The sequence below is a fragment of the Sparassis crispa genome (assembly GCF_003851025.1).
Source record: "Sparassis crispa DNA, contig_000013F, whole genome shotgun sequence".
Taxonomy (NCBI): Eukaryota; Fungi; Basidiomycota; class Agaricomycetes; order Polyporales; family Sparassidaceae; genus Sparassis; species Sparassis crispa.
The window spans coordinates 766,082-788,039 of NW_020939760.1; the positions used below are offsets into that span (position 1 = coordinate 766,082).

Sequence of the window (21,958 nt, forward strand, 5' to 3'; positions counted from 1 at the left end):
CAAAATGTGTCGTGTCGTCTGCGAACTAGATCGTACATACAACTATCAGCATTTCGTCAGCCCTGCCAACGCCCCAAGTCCCAGAACCCATGTATGTGCTGCAGAATGATGTCAGTAAAGAGGTCGTAAAGTGTAATCAGCTTGCGAGTGGATCTGCGTGATGCGTGTGCGTCTAGAGGTTGCTGTGGGGCGCCGCCGGCTCCTCGGGGTCGCGCACGAGGAGGAGCAGGTGCTCGACGACCTCCTCTGGCGCAGTGACGTGCCACGCGGCGAGCGTGCGCTTGCTGCTGTGGCCGACGGCGGTGGTGAAGACGGAGTCGCGCGTGAGCGCGAGGTCGACCGGCTGGAACTTCTCCACGGGCTCCTTCTCGATGAGGGTGACCGAGAGCGGCGGGTCCATGTGGGCCTTGGTGGCGTCGCCGGGGAAGAGGAGGAGAGCGCGGAACATGTCTTCGTCTGTCTTGTCGTCGCCCGCGCAGAATACGAACTCGGCGTCGGGGTGGAAGTAGAGGATCCGCTTCACGATCTCGCCCTTGTTCACGGCGAGCGGCCGGACCTCGAGGTTCTTCTTGCCCACCAGCACTGTACAGAAGTCTTAACGTACAATTCTGCGTAAATCGCGATTGCGAGCTCACCTTCTATGGGGCGCTTACGCGCCACGTTATTTTGGAGCAGATCTTGACATTGATGGCACTGGAAGAGACTGGACGGGCTACAGGTGAATAAAAGCACGACAAGGAGAGACGGACGGCACATACCCCCACTCCGGGTCGCTCGAGCGGTAATGCCACGTAATCGAGCTCTTCTTGACCTCGATATGGCTGCCGGTCGTGCGCTCGGTGTAGTACTTGAACACCTCGAGCACCTCCGCCATCCAGCTCATGTCGAGGTTCTCCGTGAAGTTGCTCCACTCCTTCTCGCCGGGCGAGCGCACGAACCCGCCGTGCTCCGCGGACATGCCGAGGTTCTGGATGTGCCCGAGGTGCTGCTCCAGGAACGCGCCGTCGCGCCCGGAGATGATGTACACGATGTTCTTCGGGTCCGCGGTCAGTCGCTCGAGCGCCTCGAGCGTGTCCGGCGAAGGCACGGCCATGCTTGGCACCTTCACGATCGGCGAGAGCGTACCCTGCACAACGTATCAGCAGCCAGCATCACGATGAGGGGAAAGGGAAGGAGCACACATCGTAGTCGAGGAGGAACAGCCGCTTTTTCGCAGCCCTGTAATGATTCTCGAGGTTGCCCTTGGGGATGAACGGCGTCTGGCGCGCCTGGTTCTGGCTCCCTACGTGGGTGAGGAGCATCTTGGCGAGCATCGCGGCCCACGAGTGGGACGTATGCGTCGTGACAACGCGGTACAGGCGCTGGTGGCGCTCGAGCTTCTCCGCCTCGGGCATGGTGAGGCCCCGGTTCATCGCGGCGGCGACCTCGCCGAGGTTCCAGGGGTTGATCTGCAGCGCGTCGGTCATGTTACTCGAGATGCCCATGAACTCGGAGAGGACGAGCGGCGAGCGCTTGGTGCGCTCCTGTGCGAGAATGAACTCCATCGACGTCGTGTTCATCCCGTCGCGCAGTGGCGTGATCACGCCGAGGTCCGCGACGGACAGCAGCGCGTAGAACTCGTCCTTCTTGATCGTCTGGTGATAGTGGTGCACGGGGATGAAGTCCAGCGAGCCGTACTCCCCGTTGATGTGCGCGACGAGCTCCGACACTTGCCGTTCCAGCTTCGGCGAGTCCGACAGCGCCGGCGACGTCACCTGGATCAGCACCACGTTCCCGATCCACTGCGGATAGTCCTGCAGCAGCTTCTCGAATGCTCGCAGCTGCAACAAGCACGTCAGTCACGGTGATGCAGCATCGACCGCCACACGCACCTTCTGCACGACACCTTTCACAACGTCCAGCTTATCTCGCCCCACAATAATCTTCTTCCCTTCGTACAGCGCGCGGAGTGCCTCTAGCTTCGGCTGTATGCCGGGTCTGAGCCTACTGGCCTTGCATTAGCACGAATGACGAACCACGCTATGAGGTACTCACGTATCCTTCATGACACGTTCCGCGTCCACGCCGACGGGGCAGTACGCGATCGCCACGACGTGCCCCTGCACGTCAATCCCGCCCTGCGGTGTAATCTCGTACCCGCACACGCGCACGCATGTCGACGTGAAATGTCGCGAGTATGAGTACGTCTACCAGGCACACAAAAGTCACTGTCAGTCCGGGGAATTGGGTATAAGGGGGAGGGTGCGCACCTGGAAGCAGATGAGGTTCGCGCCGAGCATGCCGTCGAGGATCTCCTTCCGCCGCGGGAGACATCTGCGCGAACTCGTAAGTAGGGCACATGGATGCCAGGTAAAAAGGGAAAGACCCACCTAAAGATCTCCGAGCTCGGAAACGGCGTGTGCACGAACAGCCCAACGGCCGCGTCGGGAAGCGCCTGGCGGAGAAGACCGGGAACGAGCAAGAGGTGATAATCATGCACCCATATCAGGTCACCTAATTCACCAGCACCCGCCACCGACATCGGGAAGAATAAATCAGTTCCCGCCCAGGAGAGGTGAAGGAAGGACGCACCAGGCTTGTACACCTCCTCGACGCGCCGTGCGAATGCAGCGTTCACCGCGGCATAGGGCTCCCAGTGCGCGTCCGCCGATGCATATTCCGTTGCGACATCCTGCCAGAGGAGGTAGTGGAACAGTGGCCAGAGAGCTGCATAAAGCCATGATCAGTAACCGCTGGTGTAATTGGTTGTGCAAAAATCGTTAAGGATGAGAGAACACAGCTAGGGAGTACGGCCAGAGGCCAACGGCGGTGCGATGGTGTCACTTCCGGCCCACACCTGACACGCGAACCGCCCGACACGGACACGTGAGTACGAACTCCCCACGCACGCGCAGGGCGCATACACCCAACCCTCCGCACCCAACTTGCCACGCCCGCTATCTCGCTATCTCCCACAGAAGAAAAGTGAAGACGACGAGCAAAGGCACGGGGCACCGCGGCTCGCGGCCCGCCACACACAGGGAAGATCCCGAGGAAGATACGAAAGGGAAGAAGACAGAAGGCTCGAACGAAAACACAGGCCACCACAAACGCGGCGGGCGAAGATCCCCAACCGGGGGCGGCGCACGCAATACAAATCCAGTGAGGCTAAAGCTTCCAGATCGTCGGACGCGCTGCTCCGAAGATATTGCGGAACGGCGTGCAGAGGTAAGTAAGCAGCAGGTGGGATGAAATCAAATGAAGTGCACGAGGCGGAGGACGGACTGGGACGGAAGAGCGAAGATTTGATAACAAACAGAAGAAACGGGCGTGGGGGAAGCACGCTGGCATCAGCGGAATTGAAACGTGCAATCGAGAAGGGGCGAGACGTCGCCAAGTGGAGAAGAAGAAGCAGTAAAGGAAGGAGAACAAACTGAGGGGAAGTGTCTGAAAAGGAAAGCGTAACGGAACAGACGCGATGGGAGGATGCGCAGATTGATGGAAGGAATCGGCTGAAAAGGAAAGAGAGATTGCAGAACGTGCGCAGCACACCGGTACGCGAAACGCAGAAACGAGGGGAGAAATGCGAGACATGCGAAAGACGAAAGAGAACGCGAGAAACACGGAGAGGACTCACTTTGCTTGCAATAGCCATCGTAGTGCTCGTGCGCCTGCTTGTCGTCGAGCCAGACTGGGATGTAGGATATCTTCTTGCCGCCCTCCGAGACCTCGTCGCGGGAGCGATAGGTATTAAGAAGGTCCTCGAGACCCTGCTTGTCTCTGTCCTCAAGCTGGGACGTGAGCACCCTCCCGCTCGGGGGCTCAACGACACCGGGAATCGCCGGGGACGGGGCAATGAGCGCGGGCGTAGCTGGATGCACTGTGTCGATATCTCCGGTCCAGCCGATGAGGAGCTGCTCATGCGTTGCAGAGAGCGAAGATATGCCACTGACCATGGCGGAATGGCCATAGCGCACGGAGAGAGACCATCTGTCGCGGGGGTCGATAGGCTGCGACTCGTTGATAGGCACGCCGTCGATCTCCTCCGCGGTAATGGAGACCTGTGCGATGGGCTCGAAGGCGATGTCTGTGGGCTTGGCGGTGGGGGTCGCGGGTGGGCTGGGGAGGCCCTGGGCGGAAGCGAGGGTTGCGAAGGACGCATGGACAGGGAGGTAGTGGCAGACGTGGATGATTCTGCCAGAGAGAGGGATGCCTGCGGCACGGTAGTCCTCCTCGAGCTTCTTCACCTGGGCGCGGACCTCGGGGAGGGAGATGCCTTCTGTCGGGCGGTGTGTGCCCGCAAAGCTGTCCATAGTATTTCGTTCCTAGTTGTGGATGAAACTGGGTGAATGTAGGCAGAACAGGACGGGGAGACTATAAGTACCAGTCCAGGTCTGGCCGGCGTTCTATCGGAGAACACCATCGCTCGCTCTCTCCGCCAAATCAGGAACGGGATCCTCAGTCAAGTCACGTGCATCTTCCCGACGTCATGCTCCTCGTCGTCTCCGTTGGTCCTCAATCCTGAGCGCCTGGGCCCACCAGTCACCGTCTCCCCCACGCCCCAACTTTGCATGACCACGAACCCCAACGGTTTCTGATGTCTCCGGCGGAGGCATGTGCAAAATGCGCGCGCCTACGTCACGGCGGGCGATTTCTACCCGTCTCGTACATACCGTGATCGTCCTCCAGCGAACTCGGACGCCTGTTAGATCTTCTGGCCATCCCCAGTTGGCGCATGCTCGGACAGCTGCACATTCCCCGCTGACGATCTGCCTAATCGCCTTTGCGGGGTGTCCATCAGCGCGTTCGTCACTCTCTGCGACAAACGTGGGCCCTTTACCCCTTCCTCATCGTGGAGAGAGTGCACGGTGGCAGGGTGTGATTAACGGTGACCCGTGTCGGGAAGACTTGTGCAGGAGAACGAAAATACCCGGTAAACGGCCGTTTCCGCACAAACATAGGTTCTGAAAACACCGCCCTACGAATGCAGCTCGTTGCGACTCACCTGGTCAATGTGGTAGGTACCGCAGCAGGGATACTACAGAAGACTCGTCTAGCGTGCGACTGGTGATGGTACGAGGAAGAGAAAGTTTGGGGGCCATTTGTGCAATGACCCGTCTTATATGTACCGGCTCTCCCCCCATTCTCGTCCTCGGCTTGGGGCGTCGCGGTGTGTGCTCTGATTCGTCCGTTCGTCCCACGGATTCATATTCATGACGCAATGACGTATATGTATGGTCCAAGTGAATAAGGAACCCGATGATCTGCATGTATCTGCTAAACGCGAGGAACACTCAATTGAAGCTGAGATCTGAGAACGCCCATAGCACAGAGCTAGAAGTAACCGTAACAGGAAGGAGGATTGCCTCGAAAGGAAGGCGGCCTTCATATTAAGTTGCAATTGGGCGCCGTAGCGTCATCGCCTTTTTCGCACCAAGTGTCCCCTTCGACGCTTGTACTCACTCTAAGTTTTCCAAGTCCCGCAGCAGCTGCAATCCCAGCTGTGCGTCTAACTAACTGATGTGGCCCTGTTCCACAGGTACCGCCATATGCATTGTCGAAGGGCCCCTCGCAGACTGCAGCCCGTGTCCGCGGATGTGCGGCAGACACCCAGGGAGAGGGATGAGCAAGGTATGATTTTATCTCTAGGTGAGCACTGAGCCTGACAGTTACCTACTAGATGGGCTCTTCTCTCAGTTATAGTCATCTTAAGCTTGGTGCCTTCTCCACGGGTATCGGTTGCTTTGCACTCATTGCAGGTGCATAGAACCCGGCGACTGCCTTGCTCGACAGCGAAATGCTGCTAAGAGCCATTTCAGTGAAGGGGGTTACGTGGTCGAGGTGTACAGACAGCGGTCGTTCGGGTTCAATCATCCCCGAGCAGCAGCTCCAGGCAACCTTCGAGAACGCGGACGTGCGGTACTGGTGGGAACTCTCTGCGAAATCAACGTCGGTATGCGGGTAGTTTTTTTAATTTATGCCCGCGCGGGAGAACGCTCACCCATGTGCGTATCTTGCCACTGAACCACTTGATAAGTCCGCCGAAGAAGATCATCATGCGCTTTGAGTTCAATGAGTAGCACTGCGAGCAGCCTCTAAGTGAGTAAGTACAACCAGCAGGTCCGACAAACCCTGAAACCGCCATCGTGATACAGCAAGCGTGCCGAACACCAGAAGAACAAACACACACGCACTCCCGCTGCCAGTGTCCATAATCACGAGCGACAACTTTTGATTGGGAAGAACAGAGGAACAAGAGAGGAACGACGACGATCTCATCGCGCGTACGCGCACAACCAGAGATATAAATACATCTAATGCTCCAGCCTTCAACCTGTCTGCGCCCCCACAGCCTACACGACACCGATCAGCCGCCAGAATCAAGAAGACGCAGTACAGCAGGACAATGCGCACCAAACGCTTGAGATGCTCCATGAACACCTGCAAACTGACGTCGTCCGTGAAGATCGCCTGCCCGGAGGCTGCAGTCGCGGCAGTGCCGTACATGCTCGTGGACATGTGCGTCGTCGACGGGTTCAGCTTCGAGAGCAGGAACCGCGCCTGGCTGCCGCCCTGGTCGCAGACGATATACCGGGGAATGGGGAAGCGATCCACGAGGAGGTCCTACACGCGCAATTCAGTCCGGAAACTACGACTAGCGGAAGATGCCGAACTGACCTGGGCATCGGCGACGGGCGCCTCGAGGAGCTCTTTGAAGTTTTCGTAGCCCTCTTGATCTTGGTAGCCCGCCTTACGCCACTGCGCCACGGTCTCGCCGTGGAAGATGAGGATATGGAAGAAGGTGTCAAGAAGTAGGACCACGTCGGGTTTGATGGAGACGCTGTCGAGGAGGACAGGCTGGGGTGGTACGTCAAACGTGTACGACATCAGCGTGGGCTGTATCATGATAAGAGAGTTGTTAACATCCTCCTCGTCCAAGACATGTCTGCAACGCGAAGTACGAACGCGTGAGCGACGCGCTATGACACGACGGACAAAACAAACCTGTAGAACGCCGTTTCATCGGGACTGTTGTTGAACACCTGCAGGAACTGACTTCTCCGGAGGTGGAACATGAACTGTGGGTAGATACTGAAGTTGTCCGACAGCCGGAAACTCGTGGGGTCTTCTTTCCTGTAGTCCGCGAATTTCTGGCACAGGCGAATGAGCATGCGATCCAACCACCGCAGCACGTCCGGCGAGTCGTCGATTTCCGCCTTGAAGACCGCAATACGCGCCATGAGCACCGCGGCTGCCTCCTGGTCGAACGATGCTGCAATAGTAGGGGAGCCCGCCTCGGCGAAGTTGCGCGCGATGGTCGTCACGCGCAGGCGGAGCTGGCCGGAGGAGTGCTGATAGTGCGTAACGAACTGAATGAGCCCACGCGAGCCCTGCTGCAGAGGCTGCCCCGCGGGTGTCACCACTTCGAAGTATACCGCTGCGGCGGTGCGAGGTGTGATGGAGTTCATCCTCCAAGCCGACGTCTGGCCAATACCGATCTCCGTCTCACCCACACAAGCCGACTTCTTGCCTGCTGAGATAGCATGTCCGATAAGTCCCGACACTTTGAGCTCTTTTGTTGTCTAGCCATGTTGTCAGCGCCGTCAAGACAAAATTGTTTCAGCATATACCCACCTGCACATCGAAGGTCGCGTTGAATCCCATTTCTAGCTGCCCTTGCTCGTCCTTGTTGAACATGCGCAGGAAACTTTGCTTGAAAATAGATGTGGAGAACGAATCAGACAAGACGATCACACCGTTTGTTGAATTCGTCAGCGACTTCATCTCCAGTATCCCGACCTGATCAAGACATCCCGCTAACAAGTCAATAACATGGCCATTATTAGATGCTCTCTTCGCCAGACCCTCGTAGAACTGCAAACTGTCAGAACAAGGTGATGGCTAAGGTAGATCGGTAATACCTTCATCGCACGCTTGAAGTGCTTGGCGGTGTCACGGTCAATGTCGTGGTGTGAGCGTATCGGCTCCCTGAGCTCGTTATTTACAACCATCCCTGGGCCCTCGGTCGCCGGACCACCAGCAAACACCATAATACGCGCCCCAGTGTTCGGAAACGTCGTCTGAACACGCGTCAATCACAGCTTCATTGCCTAACCAGCTCTCTCACCTCCAGCATGCCAACGGCAACACTAACAGCGACGCCAATACAGCGCAGCGGCCTCTTGTCATTCGCGACAGGCCATGGGTCACGCGTGAGCCCTTCCAAAATGCCGGTCAGCTGGAACTCGCACTGCTGCACGGGCATCAGGAATCGCGCCGCGCCGAACGACTGCTGCGGCATCGGCTGTCCCGGTCGTGGTGCCGCACGGTTTTGCGCGCTGAGCCCGAGCATTTCCTGGATCTGCTTCGGCTGATACTCCTTGCCGCCCCGGAACACGTATGATTTGGTGCACTCGGCGTACCCCAGCTCGTGCACTTGTGTCTGTAGAGGTATCAGTGCTGCGTCACGAGGAGAGGAGAGGAAGCGTACCATCGTGCCATATGTGATAAGCCCGACAAGCGCGAACGGCGGTAACAGACCCAGACTGACAACGATTGTGTCTCGCAGCGCCTTCATCTCGTCCTCATCCAAGCAGGTGTCAACGACAAGGAGGAAGATGGGCGGGACCTGCGCAGGGCGAGAAAGCGTGTATTCAATCGTTGTGTATTTTGGTAACAGCTCCGCGGGCAGGTTCGTGTTCGAGATATCCTTGTAATGCGGAGGGAAAGCATTCCGCTGCAAACAGAAGGGGCAAATCCACAACTTTCCGCGGATGTCAATTTGGCTGCAAACGCTACATTGACAGGTGATCGCTGCGTATGTTTGTGCGCACACACCAGTACGGGTTGAGCACTGCGCGACATGGCGGTTTGCAGGTCACGGGCTCGTACAAAACGGGGGGAAGATCTTCGCGCTGCTTGAGCGGTGTGTACAGGGCAGAGATGGGTACTACTGTGCGTGTAGCCTCTATTCTGGACGATGGCCAGACATTCCAGGATAACCTCACGCCTGCAAAACGGTCAATGGCTCTTCCACCTCAGATTCATATGTTGCCCACCGTCGCGCTCCTCGACGTCTTCAAAATTAAGCATCGCCAGCGTGACTAGGGGCCCGATCCGGGAGAAACAGTGGAAAATTAAGTAGGAAAGACGAAGGTTGAGATAACTGTCGAGTCTTGCTCCGGTGTCGGCGACGTGTCTGTATGCATCTATTTGGAATGTGGCGTCGTCACACCGTGCGTGCTTGCACTCCAAGCTCAAATTTTATTTCGAACAGACAGCTAACCGAGCTAGCGAGACTATTATTCAAAGTACAAGTGTGTTAAATCCTCTAAGTAGATGCTCTGCAAGTCAACTCGAAGTGGGGAGGGCCGAGAAACACGAAAACTGGAAAGGTCAAGTGACACTTCCCCATATGGTGGTGAAGATCAATGTCGGGAGCAATGCGGGGAGCCAGGTACTGTACTGTTTCTTGTGTTCCCACTGCCGTCTGCTCGCCGACTCTCCTTTACAATATTGTCGCCGTCGTCCCCGTGGAACTTCACGTTGAGACTTCTGTTCCCGCTGTTTGGAGTGCGAATGTGCTGTCTGCTCTGATAGTTTGGCAACCATGCTCTCGTTCTACGAGTTCCAGCTCGTGGGCCTCGTATCATTCTGTCTACTCTTCTTACTGGTTGAGAAACAACTTTCACGTTGGAGGCAATCAAAACAGAAGGGTGACTTTACTGCAGAGGGTGCAGCGTCATCTAGCCCGTCTGGAAATGTCCTGGCGAAGCTAACCAGACAGTACTTGACCGTGTACGCTATAGTGATGGGTAAGCCTGTCAGATTCAGCAGCTGGGATGGGGCTGATCAATGGTGTGCTTGGCAGGCGCGGACTGGCTCCAGGGTCCGTATATTTACTCACTGTACAAGGAACAATATGCGTTCCCAGAACGCATGGTCGCCTTACTGTTCGTGACGGGCTTCACGTCTGCTGGTTTAATTGCACCATTAGTTGGTGTATGGGCGGACCAGCAGTGCGTATTTTAAGTTTGACGGTGTACGAAAGTTAACGGGATGTATAGCGGCCGCAAAAGACTATGTCTTACTTTCTGCATAACATATACTCTGGCTTGCATATGTATTCAATTACCCTATCTGCCGGTTCTGCTCGCCGGACGTGTCCTGGGCGGCATCTCTACATCCATCCTCTATTCCGCTTTTGAGACGTGGTTGATATCCTCCGCCAACTCTCTTGCTCTTCCCCAATCCGACCTGTCAACCATCATGGGCCGTGCGACGCTCGTGAATGGTTTCGTAGCTACCACCGCAGGGGTGGTGAGCAATCAACTAGTTGCTTTCAGTGGCTCATTCGCATCGCCATTTGTGGCGAGCGGGTTTTCGCTGCTCCTTGCGTGGGTGGTCATCAAGGGAACCTGGACAGAGAACTACGGTGGCGGTGGAGGAACCACCTCGGCTACTTCGGACTTCCTGCAAACGAGACGATTGTTGCAGGCATTCAAGATCGTCCGCCATGGTTTGTGCTGCAACCTATGAAGTATGAACGCGCAGCTGATGTTGCGCAGACCCACAACTTCTTGTCATCGGCCTTACTCAGACATGTTTTGAAGGCTCCATGTACCTCTTCGTCTTTAACTGGGTACCGGCGCTCCAAGAAGCATCTATGGACGCCTCCTCGCTCCCATTGGGCTACATATTCTCGTGCTACATGGTCGCCATGATGGTCGGGTCGCTGCTCTACACCTCCATCGTATCTTACTTCCAGCCATCCGAATCCGCCGGATCCGACGGGCCGCTCACGCTGCATGCCAAGCTGAGCTCGCTTGTATGTGCGGTCAGCGCACTGTCGTTCGCCATCAGCATTGAGAGCACGCAAGAACATGTGCGTTTCTGGGCGTTCTGCGTCTTCGAGGCTTGTGTAGGGCTGTACTATCCCGTACAAGGGATGCTACGCGGAACTCTCATCTCGAACGAACATCGCGCCACGGTAAGTTATATATAACCTATGTATCGCCTCCATTATATCTGATGTTTCTGCTCATTGTAGCTATCATCTCTGTTCCGTGTTCCGCTCAATATATTCGTGGTGGTCTCCCTACTCACGGGAGTCTCCTCGGCACGATATATGGTTCTAACTGCTAGTGCACTTATGCTCTTGTTTTCCTCGCTAATAACCGCGGCACTACTTGTCGATCATGCCAGCGACGCACCCTCACCACAACCAGCTAGACCGGCGTGAAGATTTATACCACAAACTCCAAAATTGTATAGATGGATCCATACCGTAATTTCTCATGCTGTGCACTAAGTTAGCGCCTCGAAGGTGCATCTCTCATCTGTACGATAGGCACGACCCACGAGTTCGAATGATCTGTAGCCTGCGGCGAGTTCGATTCGCGCTCTACTGCGGAGCGAATACCGAAGACCTCACTTGTCTCGTCGGATCAGCATCATGATCTGAGCTCTGGGGTGCCTGCTGTGCCTCAGGCTGGTGACTGTCAGTTACAGTGCGGGGCTCATGGTGCCGTTACGGCATCTGCGCTGAGCGCTCGAGGCTTCAACACCGAGCAACATCTATATTATTATCTGATAGTCCTGCATCCACCCTTTGTGCTGCCAGTGTCCCATCGAATCCGTCGCCTGTATCTCGCGGTTCGAAAAGGCACAGCGTCACATCAGCACGACGGTGACTTCTGGAATCTGTGATTTGTGAACTGAAGCATGATTGGACCATCTAACACACCTGCAGGGGTGCCTACTCACTCAGAACATTGACAGACGAGCAAACTGATGTGCTCCGATTGCTGCCGGTGTATCTGTGGACCGACCTCTTTGGATGGTGCGGATTGGGTCTCGGGACTGGCCAGCAGAGCTGCGACTTTGGTCTCTTGCGGATCTTCGGATCTAGCAAGACTTTATCATCCTTGTACTTACTCTACTGGCTGGCACTGTGCCTGGTGTCCAAGGTAGGTTCAGGACATGAAACGAGCGAGGTGCGAAGATCTCCCTTTTGTATACTCTTTCCTGTCTATCATTTCCTGTCTATCATTCTCGTGCAAAATCTCCGAGAAAACATCATCCGCCCAGTCCATCTGGCCGCACTTACTATGCTGACACCTGAAGCCCCTCAAAAGATCCGTGCGTGGTAGAAGTGATAGACAGATAGAAGTGTCTGGTGAGTATACTGAAGAGGCTCTTGACTGATACCGAATCCCCCACGGCAACACTATCAGTAGTGTGTATCACATAACAACTAGATATGGTTTATGGCGCTGACGTTGGCCGCGTCCATCTTGTCGGAGTGATAGCCAGCTATTGTTCTATTTCAGCAGGAGGTGAGTCAATACCAGTATCATTCGTGGCTTAACTGCTCGTTGGATACTCATCTTGCACACGTAGTGCTATTTTTCTACTTAACACTGAACCAATTCATCTGGATCCGTCGATTCACCGGAGTGACTGTACTATTGACCTTAAATCGATATATGATATTATTCGACTGCGTCATCAATGTCCTCGAAGTAGTCCTGGGGAAGTACCAGACGAACGTGGTACGTGTTGTCTTGCCCATGCTCTGGATTCGTCTTACGTTATGTCTAGAGATATCTTCCGTGGTTACCGCGCATATATCTCCTCTGACTATTGCCTGTTGCAAGTTCCTTTTTGTGTCAGAACCGGTTATGGCAAGCCCATTCTACGGCTGTAATGAAGTAAGACCGTGCCTCATCCAATTTGCTCCACTCTTACACTCGGATGATTAGGCGTACATCTAAGCAAGTACTCATCGAGAGCTTACAGTGGCTATGACCACTGGCATATCTGCTATTTCGGCGGACACTGTAGTTTTGTTCATCACCTGGTACCAGTCTTACGCAATCCATTGAAACACATGTCTTAATATGCAGCCATCGTTGATCTCGATGTTGCTGCGAGATGGTGCGTGTCAATGGATTTTGCGTGACTCCCGATTGTGAGCTTAGTCCCGGTCAGGGAGACTATACTTCGTGTAAGAGTGGCGAGATCCAAGCATATCAATCAAGCTGTGAATCTCTCGTCTCCGTCTCTGTTCAAGATCCTCATATACTCAAATTTGGGGACTTGGTCCTCATCAGAGCTGTTATGTGCAATCTCGTCAATTACTCTGATTTATCAACTGAGAATCTATGCTTGCTTTTTGTAGTCCCTCCATCCAATGACATACTTCGTGTACGTGTAAGTAGGCTTCCTCGTTATACTATCAAACACATGGCTTGCATAAAGATTTACAGCTATTCTCGTATCACGCTTCCTCCTCAATCTGCGGGAGGTGCATCTTGCCTCGTCCAATGAGAAGTTAGGCGAGGAAGAGCAATTCACGACAATCGCTTGCGTTCCCAGGTTGCAGTTTTCATGAAACATCACGGGAGCCCCCCTCCCGACGACTACGACCATGATCCGTGCAAGGACGCACCTCAGGCATCGCGTCATTTCCTGGCATACGGACTGGCACCTGATGAGTATTCGCCGCGACTACGTCAAGAGGTAAGTCTTTCGGGTCTGACAGATAGTTAGACTGCCCTTTATTGACAAATATCGAAAGAACAGGACGAACCGGACCAGAGTGACCGTCAGAGGTGCTGGCGGGTAGATATGAACGCTAAGACTTGGACTCACTGAGTGTATAGATGCCCACATGTCTACTATCTGACTGTTCTCCATTTCTAGGCTGTTGAGCTACCACACTGTTCCGGTCGTGTCTCCTTGCTGCACTCCTCAGTGCTATCTCGGTATTCATCTGAGCCTCCGGTGATCCGACGAGTTCTACAATTTCTGCCTCGTTCGAGCGAAGTGTTCGATCCTGATCTTTCAGAGGCAGTTCGTAACGACGAGCTTGACAGATCGTTGTAATCAAAATATCACTGGCTCCCACCGTGACGGAAAGTGTCAGTCTTACTAGTCCTTGTCCAAACCAGAGCTGATTCTGTGCTTGTTGATTTCCTCGAACCGTCGTTCTTTGCTCTTACGATGAAGACGGTTTCTACTACTGCCAGTTCTTTGGGAGATTACGGGCGAGGCAAGTCCGTGGGAGTTCCTGAAACCCCGATCATTGATACACAAGGGATGTGATTACGGTAAGTGGTCTGATGGCGCCTTGCGCAGCCTCCAGTCTTGACGCTCACACAGTCAGCCTCAGCCTTTGTAGCAGGTTTACGACCGTCGTAGTGCAAGGTGGGCTAATACGCAAAGTAGCAATCGCCGCTGTCAAAATTTCTGACTGGTATCCGTGGAAGACGTCTTGTACAGGCTTGCAATGGGAAGATATCATCCGTGTCCTATGAGAGCTCTATACGTGCTGGCGTTTTTGAGCGTCTGCAAGTCGCTGATGATAGGAATTCTCAACATGATCGATTGACCATGTACTGCATAGTGACTATATTTATACCTGCTGCGACCCACACCTTACTGCTGTGAGTATTTGCGAGCTTGTTTCCTGTACCTCTTTCTCGGTGAGTGTTTGAACTATGCAGTTTAACGGGTGAATCTAATTTTCAGTGGTGTCGGGGTCAAGAAGTTGTTGCCTGCGAGCCCACTGCTTCAATAATGACGAACAACGTCTCAACTCTCCTTACCGTTGACGATACCGACCCCCGCTTGATCTATGAAGGCTCATGGACCGAGTCCGAGAGCTCAGGAGAATACGATTCGACAGCCCACGGTACCGTAATCGCCGGTTCGTCGGTGCTATTTGTCTTCAACGGTTGGTGAACCTCCTTCATATTATCCAAGTGAAGTCATCTGAATCTAATCTCACAGGCACATTCGTCGCCGTGTACGGCACAGTCGGAACATCTGGGAGTAACTCAAGCTATGTCTTGGACGCTCTACCACCCGTTCAATATAGCGCGCCTCCATTTGCATCACCAGTTTATAACCAAGCCTTTTACTCCTCTGAGATTCTCACGAACGGGAAGCACAGCTTGAATATCACATCAACTGCAGACGGGGAGAACTTCCTGCTCGACTATTTGCAGTATACTACCACGGACCTTGGGGCGGCATCAGAGTCTTCGGCGCATCCTGCACCGACTTCTTCCTCTATCGGTCTGGCAAACTCCTCGAAGTCGCACATGACACTCTCTGCTGGCGTGATATGTGGGATTGTCATTGGCAGCATAGTCTTCTTGACTGTTGTCACATGTATCCTCCTTTGGATGCGCAGTTGGTGCTGCTTCAGGAGCCTTCGCGGTAGAAAACTCCGGCGAGGAGACGAGGTTGACATGCTTCTATCGGGTCAGTGATAACTTCTCACCAGTCTTCAATCGATATGATTAATGACATCTTTCCCGTAGACATGCCAAATGCCCCACCACCTACCATGGATATTCTCCGTAAATTCAAAGCAGATCTCCACCCTTCTGCGGTGAACATTCATGCACCTCCGACCTCATACGGCACCGAGTCATCTGCCGTATTTACCTCCGTCATATTCTTAACACCACCCGTGTCGACGGTTTCTGGCAATTCTGCGGGAAAAAATCGACAACATCCTCGTAATGTCTCATAAAATCTGATTTATCGCTGTCTCAATCGTGCACGGACTTCAGAAATGTGTAGAGCGAGTGGCATACATAGCAAGTACCGCACTTCTCCTGGATTCCTACCTACTACCTCTATCTCGCAGCTGTAGCCGTCTCGTGATTTCTTTCGTGTACTGCCCAGAGTTTGAGTTGTATATATAGTCATTTCATCTAGAATTTTTTTTTTTTGGAGGAGTGTTGTAACGGCTACCGGCGGCTCACTTGGTGAGTCCCAGCGGCCCACCCACTGGCTGCGGGAGCTTCACCCGTCACTCTTCCAGGAGGAAATGCATTATGCACGCCCATGTATTTAAGCAGTGTGGGACTCATTCCACTATCATCGGTCTGGTCTACGCCAGAGCTCAAGAGGAATGTTACCCACTAAAACCCCCTTTATATTAAGCCAATCATCAGGAACGTGTGTGTCGTTGAGGGTGCCGTTCCATGTGCTGAGCACAAGGTTCTTGTTAAGGGCTCGGCGGCCAATTCTTTTGTTGGTGAGGATGCGGTCTTGGTAGAGACGTTTGTTTATAGCAGCGTGCCATCGGGCATGAATCTCGCGGTCAGAGTGCCAGGTGGAGGGGTCAGGAGAGTCTCCTTTCTCGATGCGTCGTTCGCAGCGTATCTTCCAGATGAGGTATGCTGATTCTGAAATAAGAATACGATAGAGGCGATTCGCGCCTCGTCGAGGTTGTGCGCGATTGTCTGCGAACATCAGGAAAACCTTAACTTTACTTATGGGGACTTATCTGTCTTATTCAAGTAATTAAGATGTTTAAGTGTGTAAGCTGATCTCGATACTTGATCGGCTTGGCCGGTGGCTTGACTGGCTTGAAATAGCTTGATGCTTGATTTGTTGTTGCTTAATTAGCTTGAAGGTATGCAAATCACAACCGTACCAGCATCAATAAGAACAATAAGTATATTAAGTACAGTAAGTACATGCAAAATGCAACAATAACACCCATTGCACCGTCATACATATACAGATCGTGAGTTGCATGATCGCTAGTGGAAGGTGGTCAAAGCTGATGATGTGTCGAAAATGAGTTGGGCACCACACCAGGACTCAGGACTGGGTCATGGCTTGAGTGGGGATGAGCATTCAGATACTTGCAGAGAAAACGAGATGCACAGGGAGTTGCGAGCGTCTTCTGGATGTTGTGATATGAGTGGTGTCATCTGTCATCTCTGTGAGCAGTAAGGGCCATCTGAGGTGTCTGCTATGCAGAAAGTGCACCTGCAGTAATGAACACTGATACACTTCCAGACCTCCTGGCCTCTGAAAATGCATTTTCCAGCGATCACTCAGACCTCACTACTCTATGTCTTAGCCTCCAAGATGCATCTGACCCTTTCGCAACCTTCTGCGAACTTTTCTGACATCGTGCGACCTCTTGTTCGACTTCGCTCAATTCCTTGCGACTTCGCTCCGAGCTTCGACATTCTTTCGTCACTCATATGCCACTCTTGCATCTCCCCACTGTCAGATACCACTTACCCATTATCCTTTGGTCTCATCCGATGCGCCCTGGCTGATTTCCTTCAAAGTCTGTACTTTCCCGACATCGCGCTGCCCCTCTGGATGTTGTGCTAACTTTTTGGTGTTGCACGATGGTCATGACCTCTTGTTTTGCAAATCCCATTCCCTTTATCATTCGACCTTCCCCTTCAAGACCCCTACCTTTGTGCTGGACTGGAGATGCCATTAGAGTGTTTCATGTGGCTCAGGACAAGTAGCATATGTTTTCTTTCAATTTTCCTCTACTCTACTGTTCTTTTCCATCGCTAATGTATGACATTCACCTCTCCACTCCCTTTATCTATTTTTCCATTGGTCCTAGACCATTGCAACTCTTTCTGATGTCAGGATCCATCTTCCGACATTTCATGACTTTCACATTTCACCTCTCCCATTTTTCCCCTCTATAAATACCTGCTGTATCTACGTTGATTATCATCGAAGATTAGTAGGAGACTTCCCCCTTCACTTCAGATCACCGAAAAACTGTGATAGCGACTTCAAACTGCGATATACCTCACTGCAACATAGCGACACTGCGACACTGCAACATAGCGAGACTGCGATACTTCGAGACTGCGTACTGTGACTGTGATAGTGACATAGCGATATAGCGATATAGCGATATAGTGATATACCACCTGCATTGGTCTTAATCCGACTTTTGCATTAGACTGATCGCAACTTCGTCAAGATAGCGAATACTGCATTCCCCCATAGTGTTCTACCCCCACAGATAGTTCCCTTGCCCTTTGCGATTTAGTTCATCTTCGCCTACGAGTTTGGCAATTGCGTCGCGACTTTAGCTTCCTACCTTCGACTTTTGCAACTTTGTTGTAGATTGTCGCCCGACTTTGCATTTACATCGCGAGCCCTCATTTTCTTACAGGTCACATCCCCCCTTTGGCTTAGGTCGAGGTTCTGGGACCCACTTGCTTTATTTTACAGTTGCGATGCCCTTCCCTCACACACAGATCACCCCTGCTTCTTGGTTGTTTTAGTTGGGTTTAGGTGTTTGTGTCAGGTGTGCACTCATCAACACAGGCACAGATAAGGAGGTGAGACATGTCAGTGAGGTGAGCATGTGAGAGACCTTGGCAGGAAGAATAGACAGAGAATGCACCTGGGCAGACGTGATCCCTGCTCCTGCACATGAGTCGATAGGGAACATTTCTCTGCACATAATGTTGAGGCCCAGATGGAGAGGTCACTAGGTCGAGCGGCACCCATGCAGGTGAGGGAAGATGGGTTGTATGCAATGGAGGTGTTGACTTTGCTGGATGGCGAGTGGAGGAGTCAGTCAGGAGGTGAGTGCAGCTGCATGAATGCTGGTGGCAGAACTGAGGGCAATTGCCTGCAGAATGATCTCTCATGCAAGGTTGATCACCTGTTAGAGTCATGAGTTGACCACCTGAAGGGCACACACATTGCATCAAACCTCATTACTGCACACTCATACAGTCAGATGGCAGTTACAATTGTCATGATCAAGCCTATTTGGGGGTGAATGGATAGTCATAGGAGAGAGGTACACCTAAAGGGAGATGTCAGCACTATGGTGGACCTTCAGCACTATGCCTGCTCACTTGTTGCATGAAAAATGTGACCAGGAGCTGCTCATCTGAAAGTTCAGAAATGTCTCACTGATGAGAGTGTCTTCTGCTGGGGATGGTGTAAAGTGAGAAGAGAGGGGGACAATACACTACATGGATGTGTTATGAGTTCAATGTTATTCTCGTACTCTCCAATGCTTGTCCATCACACCATGCTGGAATCCACAAGCTCTTCAGACGTCTCATGTGCTTGCCCTGTAAGTGTGCATAGTTCCAATCTTGATATTGTATCATGGCAGCATCAAGTGAAGGTGAGAAAGCAAATAACAGGGCACAGAGGGAAATCAAGGAGAAAGAAGGCAGGCTCGTGCCACACCAGAAGGACTTGTTGGATTTCAAACATCCAAGTCACATGACCACATGAGTCACATGACCACACAACATATGTACAGAGTTGCACTCAGGGACACATTATGATTGTGACATAGCTTAGAGTGCACCTGTCACCAGTAGATGAGCAACATCAAACATGGCACACAGCAAGCAGCAGGAGTGCAGTGACCAGATTCATAGAGGGTGTATGTGGCATTGTCGCATGCACACCATCTATCCAATGAACAGCTTATCACATTAATGGACGCTCCCACAGCTTGATTGTGCTTGATGCTTAACGTGCTTGAGACCTTAAGATAAGTGTCAGCTTAGAGTGCTAAATTGCCTTGTTCCGGCAGCTTGACATCATGATTGCTTAGCACACTTATTAAAAGTATATTAAGTCCTGCCAAGTAACCAGTTAGAGAAATATCGGACATGTTATTAACTTTTTGGGCTTGCTGCCTTGGATAAGCGATCTAAGATAATCAAAATAAAGTTACGAGGTGAGAAGAACAAGTCGCCATAACTTCCCAAAGCAGCTGTCTCAAGGGAAAATTTCTGGCAGTTCCAGAAATTTTCCCTTGAGAGTACTCACTCATGTCTTTGCTCAGCCTCTCTGAGGGTGACCTGCAGGTTCTCATCAACTTTGTCCATTCTTCAGTGTTATAGATCTCCTTCAGGGCTTCAGCGACCTCGTCAATGTGAATGTACTTCTACTACTATATAAATATGAATGCAGTGTTGTGCGCATATGTGCTCATTTCAGTCACACCAGCATAGCAGAAGACTTTTGCCAGGAATTGAATGACTCTCAGCTTCCCTTTATAGGGAAGGGCAAGCTCTTTGTCAAACAATCCACATTATGGCAATACACTTCGGTTCACTTAGTGTCCTTGTTCTGCTCAACTCCTCTACTAGCTTATGTTACTTACCAAGTATATACATTAGTCAACTTATCGGACTTGACATGTATGCTTAACTGCCTTATCTAGTGGCTTAATGTCATAATTACTATTTCTACTTACTAATATAAACTAAGTAAAACCAAGAAAGGCCTCAAAATATAATTTAAGACTTAGTTCCCTTATTGGACTTGACCCCTTAGATAAGATGCTTAAGCCAATCAAAGTAAATTTAAGGTTTTCCTGATGAAGGAGATCAGGGTGCATCCAAGGATGGTATCTAAGGAGAGAGTGGGCCATGACTTGAGATTTTCTGTCTCCAAAGGAGTTCAGTTAGGAACCAGATAAGTTGTTGCCCAGACGCACGACATTCAGTAAGGATATGTTTAAGTGATTCAGTTTTATTGCATACGTGGCATAAGGCTCGTTCTTCATAGCGGGGGATTTTTTCCCAGAAGGTGCCGCATTTCTGGGTGCCATGTAGCCCTTTTCAGAGGAAATCTGATATGGGGCATTCAAAGTTGGAGGATCGGACTGAGCGCCATATTGCGGCATCAGTGTGGAAGATGTTAGTGATGGAGAAGACCGCATGGTGGGTAATGTTGAGGTTAATGGTGATGGAGAGACGTTGTGGGGTAGTAGAAGTGTTACATATGCACTGGTATGTGAGGTGCTGTGTCAGGGACTGGATACAGGCACCTGTGAGGTGGAAGATTGACGGAATGGATGTGTCAAGATTATCTGAGATTGGTTTGCATGCACTGTGGCCTGCTAGGGCATCTGCACCATTGTTTCCAATGCTATTAGCATGGCCCTTGGTCCATTTAAAGGTTATAGGCGTAACACGTTATCGGAGGTGGGCAGCAGCTGCTTGGAAAAGGGTTGCATTTTCGATACCAATCCATCTAATGTTTTTCCAGTGGGGAAGGTGAATAGTGAGTCTGTCTAAGGTGTATTTGGAGTCACTTACAATGTGGAGGGGGGCAATGATTGGTACCACTTTTGTAGTGAGAAGGATTACTGCGATTTCACTGGCTTGATTAGAGATATATGGGGGGGGAGGCATACTGAGATGTTACGGGGATCGACTGGGCTAAACCAGACACCACTGCCAGCTTTAGCATTTTTGTGCCCATTGTTGATGCAGGATCTGTTGGTGTATACAGTGGTAGATTCCTCTGGAACACTGCATCTGGAGTGGTGAGCAGATTGTATTGTACCTGCTTGTGAGTCAGTGAAAATACGGAAGTCATTGCCTAGGTCTTCAGATTCTGTGATCGATGAATTGAAAAGTATCTGGCCATTTTCTTTGCGAGCTTTGCAGTTCTTACGCTTACAGTGGTGGGTTAGGGTGAGATTGTCCGTTTGTGGCTTATTGTGTGGATGCCACTTTGGTTCGAGCTGGTTTAAGGCTTTGTTTGCCATTTCAATGCATTTGCAGAGGTTTTCACATTTCAAGGAGTCACAGTCAAATTTGCAGTACTTACAGGTACAGTTTTTGCGGGCGGTATGTTGGGGTGAGAGGTCAGGTTTGCGCTCTCTCTTGGTAAATTTTAGAAGGTCGCCGTCCATCAAAATCTTGTGTCGTGTTCTGAGGCATGTGGCCATGGGGGCATTATTCAAGAATTTAAGGTGAGGTTTTGCATCTATGTGATACCAAAGAGGGAGTTTCTTTTTCATAGATGTGGATAATTTCAACTTCATCAGGAAAACCCAACTTTTACTTAAAGGTGTCCTTATGTAACTTAAATGCACTTATAGGCCTTAAATAAGGTTAAAAAGTACAAAAAGTCCATAAGTCATATTTCCTTAGAGACTTAAAAGTCAACTTTTGGAAACTTATAGGCCTTAAATAAGGCCAAAAAGGACAAAAAGTGGGAATAAGCCTCATAAGTAAAAGTTGGGTTTTCCTGATTTGAAGGTGTCAAAGCGAGCATGGTGGTCGCATCCTGTTTGTAGCATGTGAAGGATGCCGCGAGGTAGCTTGAATGTTGAGTGTAGGCCGGTGGACCATGTTTGGAGGAAGACATTGATTTTGGAAATGGAGTGTACATTTCTGGAGGCCTT

The 21,958-nt window shown here is 51.7% G+C and overlaps 5 protein-coding genes across 5 annotated transcripts; 2 read left to right on the forward strand and 3 right to left on the reverse strand.

The window, feature by feature from the left end:
- Window positions 1–172: 172 nt before the first annotated feature.
- SCP_1402680 (Trehalose-phosphatase) lies at window positions 173–4,402 on the reverse strand (the record flags this gene model as incomplete). Its single annotated transcript, XM_027763972.1, has 11 exons — window positions 173–582; window positions 636–703; window positions 759–1,126; window positions 1,182–1,820; window positions 1,872–1,983; window positions 2,035–2,186; window positions 2,250–2,313; window positions 2,370–2,493; window positions 2,572–2,706; window positions 3,617–4,304; window positions 4,364–4,402. The coding sequence occupies 11 exons, from the start codon at window positions 4,400–4,402 to the stop codon at window positions 173–175; spliced, it is 2,799 nt and encodes a 932-aa protein (XP_027619773.1).
- A 1,280-nt stretch (window positions 4,403–5,682) lies between these two features.
- SCP_1402690 (hypothetical protein) lies at window positions 5,683–5,984 on the reverse strand (the record flags this gene model as incomplete). Its single annotated transcript, XM_027763973.1, has 2 exons — window positions 5,683–5,915; window positions 5,981–5,984. 2 exons carry the CDS (start codon window positions 5,982–5,984, stop codon window positions 5,683–5,685), a joined length of 237 nt encoding a protein of 78 aa, XP_027619774.1.
- A 324-nt stretch (window positions 5,985–6,308) lies between these two features.
- SCP_1402700 (Protein transport protein) lies at window positions 6,309–9,072 on the reverse strand (the record flags this gene model as incomplete). The annotated part of the gene is made up of 10 exons (XM_027763974.1): window positions 6,309–6,332; window positions 6,394–6,603; window positions 6,658–6,925; window positions 6,985–7,562; window positions 7,615–7,854; window positions 7,902–8,060; window positions 8,108–8,422; window positions 8,471–8,765; window positions 8,818–8,989; window positions 9,039–9,072. 10 exons carry the CDS (start codon window positions 9,070–9,072, stop codon window positions 6,309–6,311), a joined length of 2,295 nt encoding a protein of 764 aa, XP_027619775.1.
- Window positions 9,073–9,589: 517 nt separating this feature from the next.
- Window positions 9,590–11,221, forward strand: SCP_1402710 (hypothetical protein; the record flags this gene model as incomplete). The annotated part of the gene is made up of 5 exons (XM_027763975.1): window positions 9,590–9,794; window positions 9,851–9,998; window positions 10,047–10,498; window positions 10,548–10,969; window positions 11,030–11,221. 5 exons carry the CDS (start codon window positions 9,590–9,592, stop codon window positions 11,219–11,221), a joined length of 1,419 nt encoding a protein of 472 aa, XP_027619776.1.
- Window positions 11,222–14,562: 3,341 nt separating this feature from the next.
- Window positions 14,563–15,526, forward strand: SCP_1402720 (hypothetical protein; the record flags this gene model as incomplete). Its single annotated transcript, XM_027763976.1, has 3 exons — window positions 14,563–14,719; window positions 14,776–15,252; window positions 15,312–15,526. 3 exons carry the CDS (start codon window positions 14,563–14,565, stop codon window positions 15,524–15,526), a joined length of 849 nt encoding a protein of 282 aa, XP_027619777.1.
- Between the last annotated feature and the right edge of the window lie 6,432 nt (window positions 15,527–21,958).